This window comes from Pongo pygmaeus, chromosome 1 (genome assembly GCF_028885625.2).
Source record: "Pongo pygmaeus isolate AG05252 chromosome 1, NHGRI_mPonPyg2-v2.0_pri, whole genome shotgun sequence".
Taxonomy (NCBI): Eukaryota; Metazoa; Chordata; class Mammalia; order Primates; family Hominidae; genus Pongo; species Pongo pygmaeus.
In genome coordinates, this window is record NC_072373.2 from 194,846,064 (window position 1) to 194,859,069 (window position 13,006).

At 46.8% G+C, this 13,006-nt stretch overlaps 1 protein-coding gene across 2 annotated transcripts in view; it reads right to left on the reverse strand.

Moving 5' to 3' along the window:
• AGO1 (argonaute RISC component 1) overlaps positions 1 to 2,828 on the reverse strand; it is a 45,598-nt gene extending 42,770 nt beyond the window's left edge. Inside the window, exon 1 of one of the 2 annotated variants that reach the window (XM_054496120.2) lies at positions 2,542 to 2,828. In XM_054496120.2, coding sequence (XP_054352095.1) covers positions 2,542 to 2,566 — 25 coding nt within the window. In that variant the 5' untranslated portion in view covers positions 2,567 to 2,828. The remainder of the gene's footprint in view (positions 1 to 2,541) is intronic. The other variant, XM_063665911.1, reaches the window with a different exon arrangement.
• Positions 2,829 to 13,006: the final 10,178 nt, after the last annotated feature.

Here is a 13,006-nt window from a genome sequence, read left to right on the forward strand (position 1 = left end):
TCAAGGTTAGGTTAGGTTAGGTTAGCTGGTGGGCAAGCAAAGACTAACAAGCCAATCTCTCCAAAAAGGATCTGTTCCATGTGAGTATACACTTTATTAAATATCCACATACGTGCTTAACCATTTACGTTCACACTTGAATGTGATTTGATTTAATAAACAAACATGTATTCTGTGCCAGGGCCTATACACTAGGCACTTGCTAGTTCTACAAATAAACCAGACACTGCTTCTACCCTCAGGGAGCACCCAATCCACTGTATGTGCTTGGAACACACCTGAGCACAGATGGCAGACCTGGGCATAAGCCCAGTGAGGCTAGCAACAATGCTTTAGTTTTTTGGGGGTTTTTTGTTGTTGTTTTTCACACAACGCTTTAGTTTTGTGTATTATGTCCTCAGGCCACCTTGGGATACCACTGTAACTTCTTACAAGAGAACAGTCCAGGCCTAAGAAGTAGGCAGTTATGGGGTCCCTCAATCTGCAGCTTCCAGACTGAATATCAATTATACCCTTTACTGAGGCAAAGCCTGTTCTATTAGGCTTTCCCCAAGGCTATGGCTGACTCCAAACAGCAGGTTCTAGCTCCTTTCCTAGAAGCTTATTTTTTGTAACAAATTTTTAAAAAGTCAATTTTTCATCACTCCAGAGCCTATTAGGAATTAATCAGGATAAAAATCATTAGTCTAGAATGGGTACCAGCAACCAGCAATCCATGTGGACCTCAATGACCTACCCCACTACTCTAGTTCATGGGTTGTTGGAAATAGTCCCCAGCCCTTGAAAAACAGGAGTTCCTGGGATGGAGACAGGGGCCTGACAGAGAGAAAGTACTCAAGTCAGTTGCTCCCTGCGTTTATCCTTAGGACTACACAGTCTACACAAGGTTGGTTGTTAAGAGAGAAAACAGTCACTAAGTACTTAGAGATTACTAAATGGATAACTTGAGTGAGGTGGTAGGAGCTATTTCCTTGGGAGGGTGGGAGGGAGTTAGGTCTGCTACAAAAAAACAAAATAATTCCACTAGGAAAGTAATGAAGTTCATGTCCCAAATGGAAATTTGATTCCCATCCCCAGACCAAATGTAAGGAAGTGGTGAGAGATGACCTGAAGGATTCCCAGGTCCAGGCTCCTCGTCCCATCACAGGGTAGGACACTTAAGACACAAGAGGTATCACCACCCCACAGCCCATCCTAAGGACTCCAGTTTTCTTGAGGCAATCCTGCCTCAGTTTATCCTCTGTTCCTATGTCTTTTCCTCCTCATTGCCTGCAAATAAGAAGTTAAGGCTATCACCTAGGCCTCACCAGGGTGAAGGCTATAAACTCCCCCATCCTCCAACTTGTTTGTAGGTTTAGATCTTGGCTCTAAAGACAGCCCTGACAGTTTCTGGGGAGTGGGGAGAGGAAAACAGAAAGATATGCAGTGGAAGATAGGAGACATGAAAATATTAAGAAATATTAGAATAAATGTTATAAATGTAGAGTGGAACCTTAACAGACAATTCAATGGAAAATCTTTGGATTGAAAGCACCCATCACTACTCAGTATTGCAGCAGAAACTTGCAAACCAAGCAGACAACTCCTTCCAGGTAGCCCCTGCCCTGTCCTTGATTCCTCCGTAACCAATACCTTTCCTAAGGCCTATCTTCAGGAGGACCCACCCCCAGAACCCATTGCTTGGGTCCCAGTCTTTCCTGTGGCAGAAAAATGCACTTTGGCAGCTTCCCTCAACCCATTCTTAGCAAACTGTGACTGAGGGCCATGTGTAGGAGCCCCTAAAATGGGGGAGGGGACCATAACCATTTGCACTCTGCCAGCATAACCTAAGAGAGAATGCACCCCATCAGCACGCTCCTTTTTCCAAGCCAAACGGGGCGGGGGGGGGTGGGGTGGAGAGGTGGGGGTATTCGGACAGCCACGCCCCCACCACGTCGGGCAGCCCCTTCCAGCTGCCACCTCCGCGCATGCTCTGGAGCCTCCGCTCCGACTCCCCAGACCCACGGGGGGCAATCCCGGGACTGGGTCCCCACCCACCGCCCCCTGACCCTCGCCCTCGCCCTCGCGTCAGGCCCGGTGGGGCGGAGCTCACAGTCCAGCTCTGGCGCCTTCTCCCAAGAGACATTAGCCTATTCCAGCCCAGCGGAGCCCCCGCCCCCGGCATGCGGTAGCTCCAGGCCCATCTGTGTCGCCCCCTCCTCTCCTGGACACCTGGAGCCCGTCCCCTGCCACCTGCCGGGCCTCTCCGTAGGCCTCCACGGATGTCTGGGAGTCCTTCCGTGCGTGCAGGCCCTTTTCCCAGATTACTTCCAACCCGCAGGACTGTATACAGCCTCCTTGGACAAACAGCCCCCATCTCAGGGCTCTCTTCACATGGTTCTCCCCCGGAACTGCCACACAGCCTCCTTCAAACTGGGCCCCCATCGTGGGAGAGTCCTTCTCCTCACTCAGGAGCGCTTCCATCACTTGGAAACCACGCTTTTCATGCGGGAGCCCCCAGTCCTTGGAGCATGCACCGTTCCCCCTCCTGGGGGCCCTTACCTGCTCCCGAGGGTCCCGCTTCCATCCCATATACCCGTGCGGAGGTCAGGCGGCCCGGAGACTGTGAAGTCCAGCGTGAGGGGCCTAGGTACCCCGCACTCTCGCTGCTCGGGTTCCCGGGCCGGGCTCGGCTCCCCTACCAAGCCCGGCCGCTCGCGCCGCCGCCCCCGCAGCCTCCGTTGCCGCCGCCTCGGAGCCTGCAGCAGCTCCCACTGCGAGCGCCCGGCCAGCTGCCAGTGCGCAGGCGCGACCGCCGGGCCCAGGGGGCGGACCGGAACGAGTCAAGCGGGGCGCTCCGACGGCAACAAAGGCCAATGGAGAGGGGCGGGGGCACCGGGGACCCAAGGCAGCGGCCCCTGGCGGTCACCCGTCGCCATGCAGGCCGGCGGGAGGGCGCCAGTAGAGGTGCCTTGGAACCGCGCAGTGGTATAAGTGGGGCAGGGCGAAGGGACATCCCGCCACAGCAGCCTTCAGCCCTGTGTCTTTTCCCCAAATAGGTCCCTCCAAACCTACACACAGCCCCCGCCTGTCGCACCGAGCTGCGCGCACACATTATGGGAACCCCACCTCATTCCCAGACCCCCTGGCATTCCAGCGCCCAGGGGCCCTGCCTCCCACCTCTCCTCCCAATCACCCTCATCCTTCAAGCCTTGACTGCAAAGCGACTGCCTCCACGAAGTCTTTCTCCGTCCCTAGTCACTGAACTCACTGACGCCACCCCCTCTTCCAGGCCGTGTGCTGGACGCTGAGACCACAGATAAGTAGACCCTGCCTACCCTGGAAGATGTCACAGTTCGAACTTAAGTGTGGCTGCAGAGCTCTATCCGCCGGACCTGGGAAGCACCTGCCTCCACTTTCTCATCTACAGTTCATGCCTGAACTGTCAATCAGCTTCTGCCCTCACCACGTCACTTAAATGACTTTTGGGGTTGAAATCCAAAGGATACTTTTCAATTATTTCTCTGCCTCTACTTCCCTTCTGAGCCTTCTACTTGGCTGCGGCATCTTCTGCAGTCTCCTGTTGCCTAAGTCCTTTTCAGTCTTTCTAAAGGGCCCCTTTTGCTTTTGCCTCATTAACTGTTCACTGTGGTTCCAAACCCAGCTCTCTTCTCATTCCACTCTCCACCTTGAAGGTCTCATCCACTTTTACGGCCCAACTATCCTTCCAAATCTCTGTTTCCAACCATGTCTCAGACTCACATTTCCAAGTGTCTGCTGGACAGCTCCACCTGGATATCCTACCAGCACTTCGAATTTAAGAAGTCCAAACCAAACACTTTATCTTTCACTCACAAACATACTTGCCCTGTGCTTCCTATCTCGGCGAATAGCACCTTCATGTAAGAAATGACAGTTCCTCTATCCCTTGTTCTTTCCATCTATTCAGCTGTTCACCATGTCTTGACATGTTTACCTTCTGAACCGCTCTCACATGATTTGCTGCCATTCTGATGGTTTCTTATGCTGGTGCAGACCCTTATCATATCTTGCTACAAGTATCACAACCACTTCCTTGCTAGTCTCAAAGTTTCTGGGAACTCCCATTCTCCCTCCTATTCGGTCTGGTGCAGTGATAGGCGGGGTAAGAGACCCGGCTCAAACATCACTTTCCCATAAACTCACACAAATTTTTGATCTCTGCTTTACACTAGATGCCATGCAGAGGCTGGGAACTTAAGGGGCGGACCATAACCAGTCCTTACTCATGAGGAGATTAATTTCTGACACTTATACCATGCCTTGCTTCTAGAGGTTCTCAAACAGCAACCATCAGAATCACCTGGAAAGCTTGTTAAAACTTGGATTGGTGGCTGGGCGCAGTGGCTCACGCCTGTAATCCCAGCACTTTGGGACGCCGAGGTAGGTGGATCACCTGAGGTCAGGAGTTCAAGACCAGCCTAGCCAACATGGTGAAGTCTCATCTCTACTAAAAATACAAAAAATTAGCCAGGTGTTGTGGCAGACACCTGTAATCCCAGCTACTCAGGAGGCTAAGGCAGGAAAACAGCTTGAACCAGGGAGGGGGAGGTTGCAGTGAGCTGAGATCACGCCATCGTATTTCAGCTTGGGCAACAAGAGTGAAACTCCGTCTCAAAAAACACCAAAAACCAAAAAACAAAACTTGGATTGGTAAGCCCTGCCTCTAGAGTTTTCAATTCAGTAGGCGTTGGGTGGGACCCAAAAATGTGCATTTCTAACAGGTTTCCAGATAAGGCTGATGATGCTGCCAATCTGGGGACTATGAGAATTACTGCTCTACATAGGAAGTAGAGGTGAAGAACAAAGACTCTGGAGCCAGACTGTCTCGATTTCAATACTGGCCCTGCATTTACTAGACATGTAATAGTAGGCACGTTATTTAACTTCTCCATGTCTCAATTTCCTCCTTTGTAAAATGGCGGTGGTAATAGTACCTACTTCATTTGGCTGCTGTGAAGATTAAATGAGTTAATACATGAAAACACTTCAGTGGCTGGGCGCAGTGGCTCACGCCTGTCATCTCAGCACTTTGGGAGACCAAGGCGGGCAGATCACCTGAAGTCAGGAGTTCGAGACCAGCCTGGCCAACATGGCGAAACCCCATCTATACTAAAAATACAAAAATTAGCTGAGCATAATGGCACACGCCTGTAGTCCCAGCTCCTCGGGAGGCTGAGGCACAAGAATCGCTTGAACCCGGGAGGCAGAGGTTGCAGTGAGCCGAGATCATGCCACTGCACTCCAGCCTGGGCAACAAAGCAAGACTCCATCTCAAAAAACAAAAAACAAAACGAAACAAAAACACTTTAGAACAGTGCCTAAAAAGAATGCAAGCAAAGTATCAGCTGCTATCATAATCATTACTTGCCTCTCACACTATATCCTTTTTTTGAGACAGGGTCTTACTCTGTTGCCCAGGCTGTAGTGCAGTTGCACTATCTGGACTCTGCAGTCTCCACCTCTCAGGCGCAAGTAATTCTCCCACCTCAGTCTCCCGAGTTGCTGAGACTACAGGCGCATGCCACCACGCCTGACTTTTTATTTATTTATTTACTTACTTATTGTAGAGATGAGGGTCTCGCTATATTGCCCAGGCTGGTCTTGAACTCCTGGGCTCAAGCAATCCCCCTGCCTCAGCCTCCCAAAGACTCTTCTTATGGAATGCTGAGGTCCCAGCTCAGTTACACTAGGGCAAAGGTCCCAGCTCAGTTACACCAGGGCAAAGGTGAGCTACCACACCTGGCTCCACACTATAATCTAAGTTCCTTAAAAACAGGGACAATATCAGATGCATTGCTGTCCTCCTTTAGTGCTTGGCACAAGCTGTGCCTAGAATGATCAGTAAATTTGGGTTTACCTGATCAACAAGATGGCATCAAAAAGCACTCAGAAAAACTCTCTCAAAAAACTCTCAAAGGTTTCAGGAAGACCTCTGCCCTGATGTAACTGAGCTGGAACCTCAGCATTCCATAAGAAGAGTCTGACTCCCCTATTCTAAATACTCAACCTTATACTTAACTTTGTGCAAAGGCAGTAGTCACTATTCTGACCCATCTCCAAAGCAGCTAGTGAAGTCAAGCCTGGCCCCAGCCTCTCAAAGTCTTTCTGCAGAGTGCACCTATAATCAGGGACTTCACTCTCAGCTAGGCAAAGTGGCAGAGTAAAATGGAAATCCAGACGGTATTTTGCTTTTTTTTTGAGACAGAGTCTCACTCTGTCGCCCAGGCTGGAGTGCAGGGGTGCAATCTTGGGTCACTGCAGCCTCCGCCTCCCAGGTTCAAGCAATTCTCGTGCCTCTGCCGCCCAAGTAGCTGGGGTGACAGGCACATGCCACCACACCCAGCTAATTTTTGTGCCATGTTGGCCAGGCTGGTCTCAAACTCCTGACCTCAGGTGATCTGCCCACCTCAGCCTCCCAAAATGCTGGGATTGCAGGTGTGAGCCACTGCGCCCAGCTGCATTTTAGGTTTTTTTTTTTTGTTTTTTTTTTTTTGAGACGGAGTTTTGCTCTCATTGTCCAGGCTGGAGTGCAAATGGCACGATCTTGGCTCACAGTAACTTCCGCCTCCCAGGTTCAAGCAATTCTCCTGCCTCAGCTTCCCGAGTAGCTGGGATTACAGGCATGCACCACCACACCTGGCTAATTTTGTATTTTTAGTATAGACGGGGTTTCTCCATGTTGGTCAGGCTGGTCTCAGACTCCCGACCTCAGGTGATCCACCCGCCTCGGCCTCCCAAAGTGCTGGGATTACAGGCATAAGCCACCGTGCTCAGCCCCTGCATTTTACTTTTTTATGCTGATAAACTTCTTTCAGTAATCCCTGATATATGTTCCACCAAACCTATTGGCTCCTTCTGTTTCCATTTCATCCCTGCATCTCAGTCCATAGCTAACTCACACCTAAGGGCCTCTGCTGTGTGGGCCAGAGTCTCCTACCTAGATATCTTCTCTATACGAAGAATTTCCTGGAGCCAATATAATAAGAATGGCCTGAGAAAAGTTTGCATCCCCATCTACGTTTTCCTCTTTTTAATGTTAAAAAAAAAAACAACTGAGGAAAAAAAGAAATCAATGTAGTATAATTAACAGATTAAATAAGTAAAAGGATTCAAAAAAATAAGCAAAAATCTGTAGCATTCACTGCTGGTACCAGTAATAACTAATTAGAAACTATATGATACAATATCCAACTCAAAATTCTTGGAAATAAACTTCATGAGATGTTTGTGGTTTGTATGAGAAAATCTATAAGAACCAATAAGAAGACATACAAAATAACCTGAGTTAAGAAGAGAAAGAGGCCGAGTTTCTGGACGGAAAATAATGCAATAATGTCTATTGGACATTTGCTACTCCAGCCTCCAAGTTCTGAGGATGAGCATCAGGTATCCCTACCCATCCCCATGTAGTGTGCCCCAGAAATTCAAAGCTACAAGGATGTAATTGAGCCAGTCCATACCACTAAGAAGAAACAAATACATATATCAGTGCTGTCCAACAGGAGTATCATATGAGCTAAATATGTAATTTTAGAATTTCTTTTAGCCATGTTATAAAAATTAAAAAGGAGCTGGGCGTGGTGGCTCACACCTGTAATCCCAGCACTGTGGGAGGCCGAGCTGGGAGGATCATGAGATCAGGAGATCGAGACCATCCTGGCTAACAAGTTGAAACCTCATCTCTACTAAAAATACAAAAAAAATTAGCCGGGCATGGTGGTGGGTGCCTAAAGTCCCAGCTGCTTGGGAGGCTGAGGCAGGAGAATGGCGTGAATCCGGGAGGCAGAGATTGCAGTGAGCCGAGACTGCGCCACTGCACTCCAGCCTGGGTGACAGAGCGAGACTCCATCTCAAAAAATAAATAAATAAAAATAAAAAGGAAAGAGGTGAAATTAATTTTAGTAATATATTTAACCCCCCAAATCAACATATCAATATAAAAATTACTAATATTGGGCCGGGTGCAGTGGCTCACCCCTGTAATCCCAGCACTTTGGGAAGCCGAGGTGGGCAGATCATGAGGTCAGGAGTTCAGGACCAGCCTGGCCAATATGGTGAAACCCCATCTCTACTAAAAATACAAAAATTAGCTGGGCATGGTGGCGCTCGCCTGCTACTCAGCTACTGGGGAGGCTGAGGCAGAAGAATCGCTTGAACTCAGGGGGCAGAGGTTGCAGTGAGCCGAGATCATGCCACTGAACTCCAGCCTGGGTGACAGAGCAAGACTCCGTCTCAAAAAAAAAAATTACTAATATTTTATATTTTTATGTAAGTCTGAAATTCAGTGTGTATTCTACACATAACACATCTCAATTCAGACTAGCCACATTTCAAATGCTTAATACATGTGGTTAGTGGCTACTGTACTGGACAGTATAGATGATAATTTCAATGAAACTAAGTGTAATGACAGAGGCACATGGGCGACATGGGAACTAAGAGGAGGTATGTCTAATCTAGTCTGGGATAATCAGGGTAGGTTACATAGAAGAGATATCTACTTAAACAGGCCTGTGAGGATGAGCAGGAATTAGCCAGGCAAAGGAAAGATGGGAGAAAGGTGTACTAAGCAGCATTAACAGAAAGTATGAAGTGAGAAATAGCACATTACACCAGGAACTATCAGTAGTAGTATTCTTGCATAAAAATGGAAGCAAGAAGCAGTGAGAAAAGAAGCTAGAGAAGTATACCATCATGAAATCTGCCCATTCGCTCCCTGGCCCAAGCCAGGGGAAAGGCAGCAAAGGTGACAGGAGGAGCTGTCCCTGGTTCTGACACTCTATGCAGATTCATGGTTCAGTTTCACCCAGCCTGAAACCGAACTGACCCAGATCAAGCCTATTTTCCTGCATCTTCTCTAGCATACATGAAGGCCCCAAAACCCTAAACTTGGCCTGGCAGAACAGGAAAGCCTAGCAGCTTTGGACAGGCTGCTCTGGATGAGCACAGGCAATAGAGTGAGATCCCCTCTCTACAAAAAATACAAAAATTAGCCAGGTGTGGAGGAGCATGCCTGCAGTCCCACCTACTCAGGAGGCTGAGGCAGGAGGATCACTTAAGCCCAGCCCAGGTGGTCGAGGCTGCAGTGAACCATGACTGCACCACTGCATTCCAGCCTGGGGGACACAGCCAAAGCCTGTCTCTTAAAAAACAAAATTCTCTATAGCGTGCAATACTGTTTGACAGCATTTTACCCACAGTAAACTTCCCTCAAAATTGGAGTCAATCCTCTCAAACACTGTCACTGCCATATCAACTAGGTTTATGCAATATTCTAAATATATTGTTGACATTTCAACAATGTTCACAGCACTCTCACCAGAGTCAATTTCACCTCAAGAAATCACTTTCTTTGTTCATCCATAAGAAGGATTTCCAGCCGGGCACAGTGGCTCACACCTGTAATCCCAGCACTTTGGGAGGCCAAGGTGGGCGGATCACGAGGTCTGGAGATCAAGACTATCCTGGCTAACACAGTGAAACCCGGTCTCTACTAAAAATACAAAAAATTAGCTGGGCATGGTGGTGGGCGCCTGTAGTCCCAGTTACTCGGGAAGCTGAGGCAGGAGAATGGTGTGAACCCAGTAGGTGGAGCTTGCAGTGAGCCGAGATCGCACCACTGTACTCCAGGCTGGGCAACAGAGTGAGACTCCGTCTCAAAAAAAAACAAAAAACAAAAAACAAAAAAAAGAAGGATTTCTCCATCTGTTCAAGTTTTATCATGAGATTTGAGCAATTCAGTCACATATTCAGGCTCCACTTCTGATTCTAGTTCTCTCGCTGTTTCCACCACATCTGCAATTATCTCCTCCACTGATGTCTTGAACCCCTCAAAGTCATCCATGACAGGTGGAATCAATGTCTTCCAAACCCTTATTTTTGTTGATATTTGGACCTCCTCCCATGAATTATGAATATTCTTAATGGAATCTAAAATGGTGAATCCTTTCCAGAAGGTTTTCAATTTACTTTGCCCAGATCCATTATGGGAATCACTGTATATGGAATGTATTTCTTAAATAATGACTTAAAAGTTGAAATTATTCCTTGATCCATAGGCTACAGAATGGATGTTGTGTAAGTAGGTATGAAAGCAACATTATTCTCCTTGTACAACTCCATCAGAGCTCTTGGGTGGCCAGGTGCACTGTCAAGGAGCAGTAATATTTTGAAAGAACTCTTTTTTTCTGAGCAGTAGATCTAAAGAGTGGACTTAAAATATTTAGTAAACCAGCTGGGCATGGTGGCTCATGCCTGTAATCCCAGCACTTTGAGAGGCCAAGGCAGGCAGATCACCAGGTCAGGAGTTCAAGACCAGCATGACCAACATAGTGAAACCCCATCTCTACTAAAAATACACAAATTAACCATGCATGGTGGCATGCATCTTTAATCCCAGCTACTCAGGAGGCTGAGGCAGGAGAATCACTTGACCCCAGGAGGCGGAAGTTGCAGTAAGCCAAGATCGCACCACTGCACTCTAGCCTGGGCGACAGAGCTAGACTTTGTCTCAAAAAATAAATAAATCAGTAAACCATGCTGTAAGAAAAAAAAAAAAAAAGTGCTATCATCCAGGCTTTGTTGTTCCACTTATAGAGCACAGGCAGAGTAGACACAGCATAATTCTTAAAGGCTCTAGGCTTTTCATAATGGTAACGGAGCACTGGTTTCAATCTAAAGTCACCAGCTACATTAGACCCTAATAAAAGAGTTAGCCTGTACTTTGAAGCTTTGAAGCCAGGCATTGATTTCTCTCTAGCTATGAAAGTTCTAGATGGCATCTTCTTCCAACAGAAGGCTGTTTCATCTACACTGAAACTCTGTTGTTCAGTGTAGCCACTCTCATCAATTATTTTAGTTAGATCTTCTGGCTAATTTGCTGCAGCTTCTACATAAGCACCTTCTACTTTTATGTTATGCAGATGGCTTCTTTCCTTAAACCTCATGAACCAATCTCTGCTAGCTTCAAACTTTTCTTCTGTAGCTGCCTTACCTCTGCTGGCATTCACAGAATTGAAGAGAGTTAGGGCCTTGCTCTGGATTCGGTTTTGGCTTAAGGGAATGTTATGGCTGGTTTGATCTTCTTTCCAGATCACTAAAACTTTCTCCATATCAGATAAGGTTATTTTGCTTCTTACTATTCATGTGTTCACTGGATTAGCACTCTTAATTTCCTTAAGAACTTTTCCTTTGCATTGACAATTTGGTTAGTTGTGCGGTGCAACAGGCCTAGCTTTTGGCCTGTCTCAGCTTTCTATATGTCTTCCTCACTAAGTTTAATCATTTCTAGCTTCTGACTTAAAGCAAGAGATGTGCAACTCCTCCTTTCACTTGAACACTTACAGGCCATTGTAGGGTTATTAATTGGCCTACTTTCAGTATTGTTGTGTCTCAAGGAATAGGGAGGCCCAAGGAGAGGGAGAGAGATGGGAGAGTGGCCTGTCATGGAGCAGTTAGAATACACATAAGATTGGGCACGTTGGCTCATGCCCATAATCCCAGCACTTTGGGAGGCCAAGGCAGGAGGATCACTTGAGTCCAGGAGTTTGAGACCAGCCTGGGCACTATAGTGAGACTCCATCTCTACAACAACAACAAAAAACTTTTAAATGAGCCAGGCATGGTGGTGCATGCCTGTAGCCCCAGCTACTCAGGAAGCTGAGGTGGGAGGATTGATTGAGCCCAGGAGGTCAAGGCTGCAGTGAGCCATGATCATGTCTCTGCACTTCAGCAACCCCGGTGACAGAATGAGACCCTGTCTCTAAAACAACAACAAAACCCATGACATTGATAGATCAAATTTGCCATCTTATTTGGCCATGGTTCATGGTGCCCCAAAACAATTGCAATAGTAACATCACAGGTCACTGCTTACAGATTGCCATACAGATACAGTAATAATGAAAACATTTGAAATATCATGAGATTTACAAAAATGTGAGAAAAAGACACAATTTGAGCACATGCTGTTGGAAAATTGGCACCAATAGACTTGCTTGATGTACAGTTGGTAAAAACCTTCAATTTGTAAAAACAAAACAAACACAGTATCCGCAAAGTGCAGTAAAGCAAAGCATGATAAAACAAGGTATGCGTATTTGATATAAGTGGTCAAGAAGTATGGAGGGATATTTGGAGAGCACTGAAGAAGCTGACAAGACTAGATTTGAAGGTTTCCTGCAATTAGATAAAAAAAAGGATTGCAAAAACATCACTTTGATCTAGGAAAAGTACTCTTTCACGAGAGAAGAGGTGAAGCTGATCGGGAAAACAGAGGCTTTTGAAGGAACTGTCAAGACAGACTGAAAAACCAGGAAGACTGATTGGTCATACCCCTAAGTTATATCACAGTGCTCTCAACAGACCAGAGGGGGCAACAAGGAACTGAAAGAGGAAATTTGCCTTTATTGAAAAAAGCTTATAGCTATGAAACCAAGAGTTGGTATGAAACAAAATAAGTGAGGGACTATCACCACGATATAAGTTATCTCAACTCATCACCATCATCGAGATGAGTGAGATCTACTCTTGACCAATACAGCCCATTAAGAAGAGCTTCCAGGACATCCAGTGCTACCAGTGGTCTGAGGTGTTAGAGTAAACAATCAGTTTTGACATACCCAGTGGCCTGCTGCTGAGACCTAAGCCCCCTAATGTCCATACAGCTTGGTTATAAAACTTTTTTATACCAAAAAAAAGAGAGATTCTTTTTTTAATGGGACAGAACTAAAATACTGGTCAACAGCATGTAAATTGGGAGATGGAGTGATCAGAGCTAAAGTGTTCTAGAGATCCTTGTACTGTTTAGGACAAGGATAAAGGTATTGATTAACTTTAGACTTTGGTAAGCATAGACAGTAATACTCCAATAAAAAAAAAAAAACAGTAGCCAGGGATGGTGGCACAATCCTGTAATCTTAGCTACTTGGGAAGCTGAGGTGGGAGGATCACCAGAGCCCTGAGTTCAAGACCAGCCTGGGCAAAA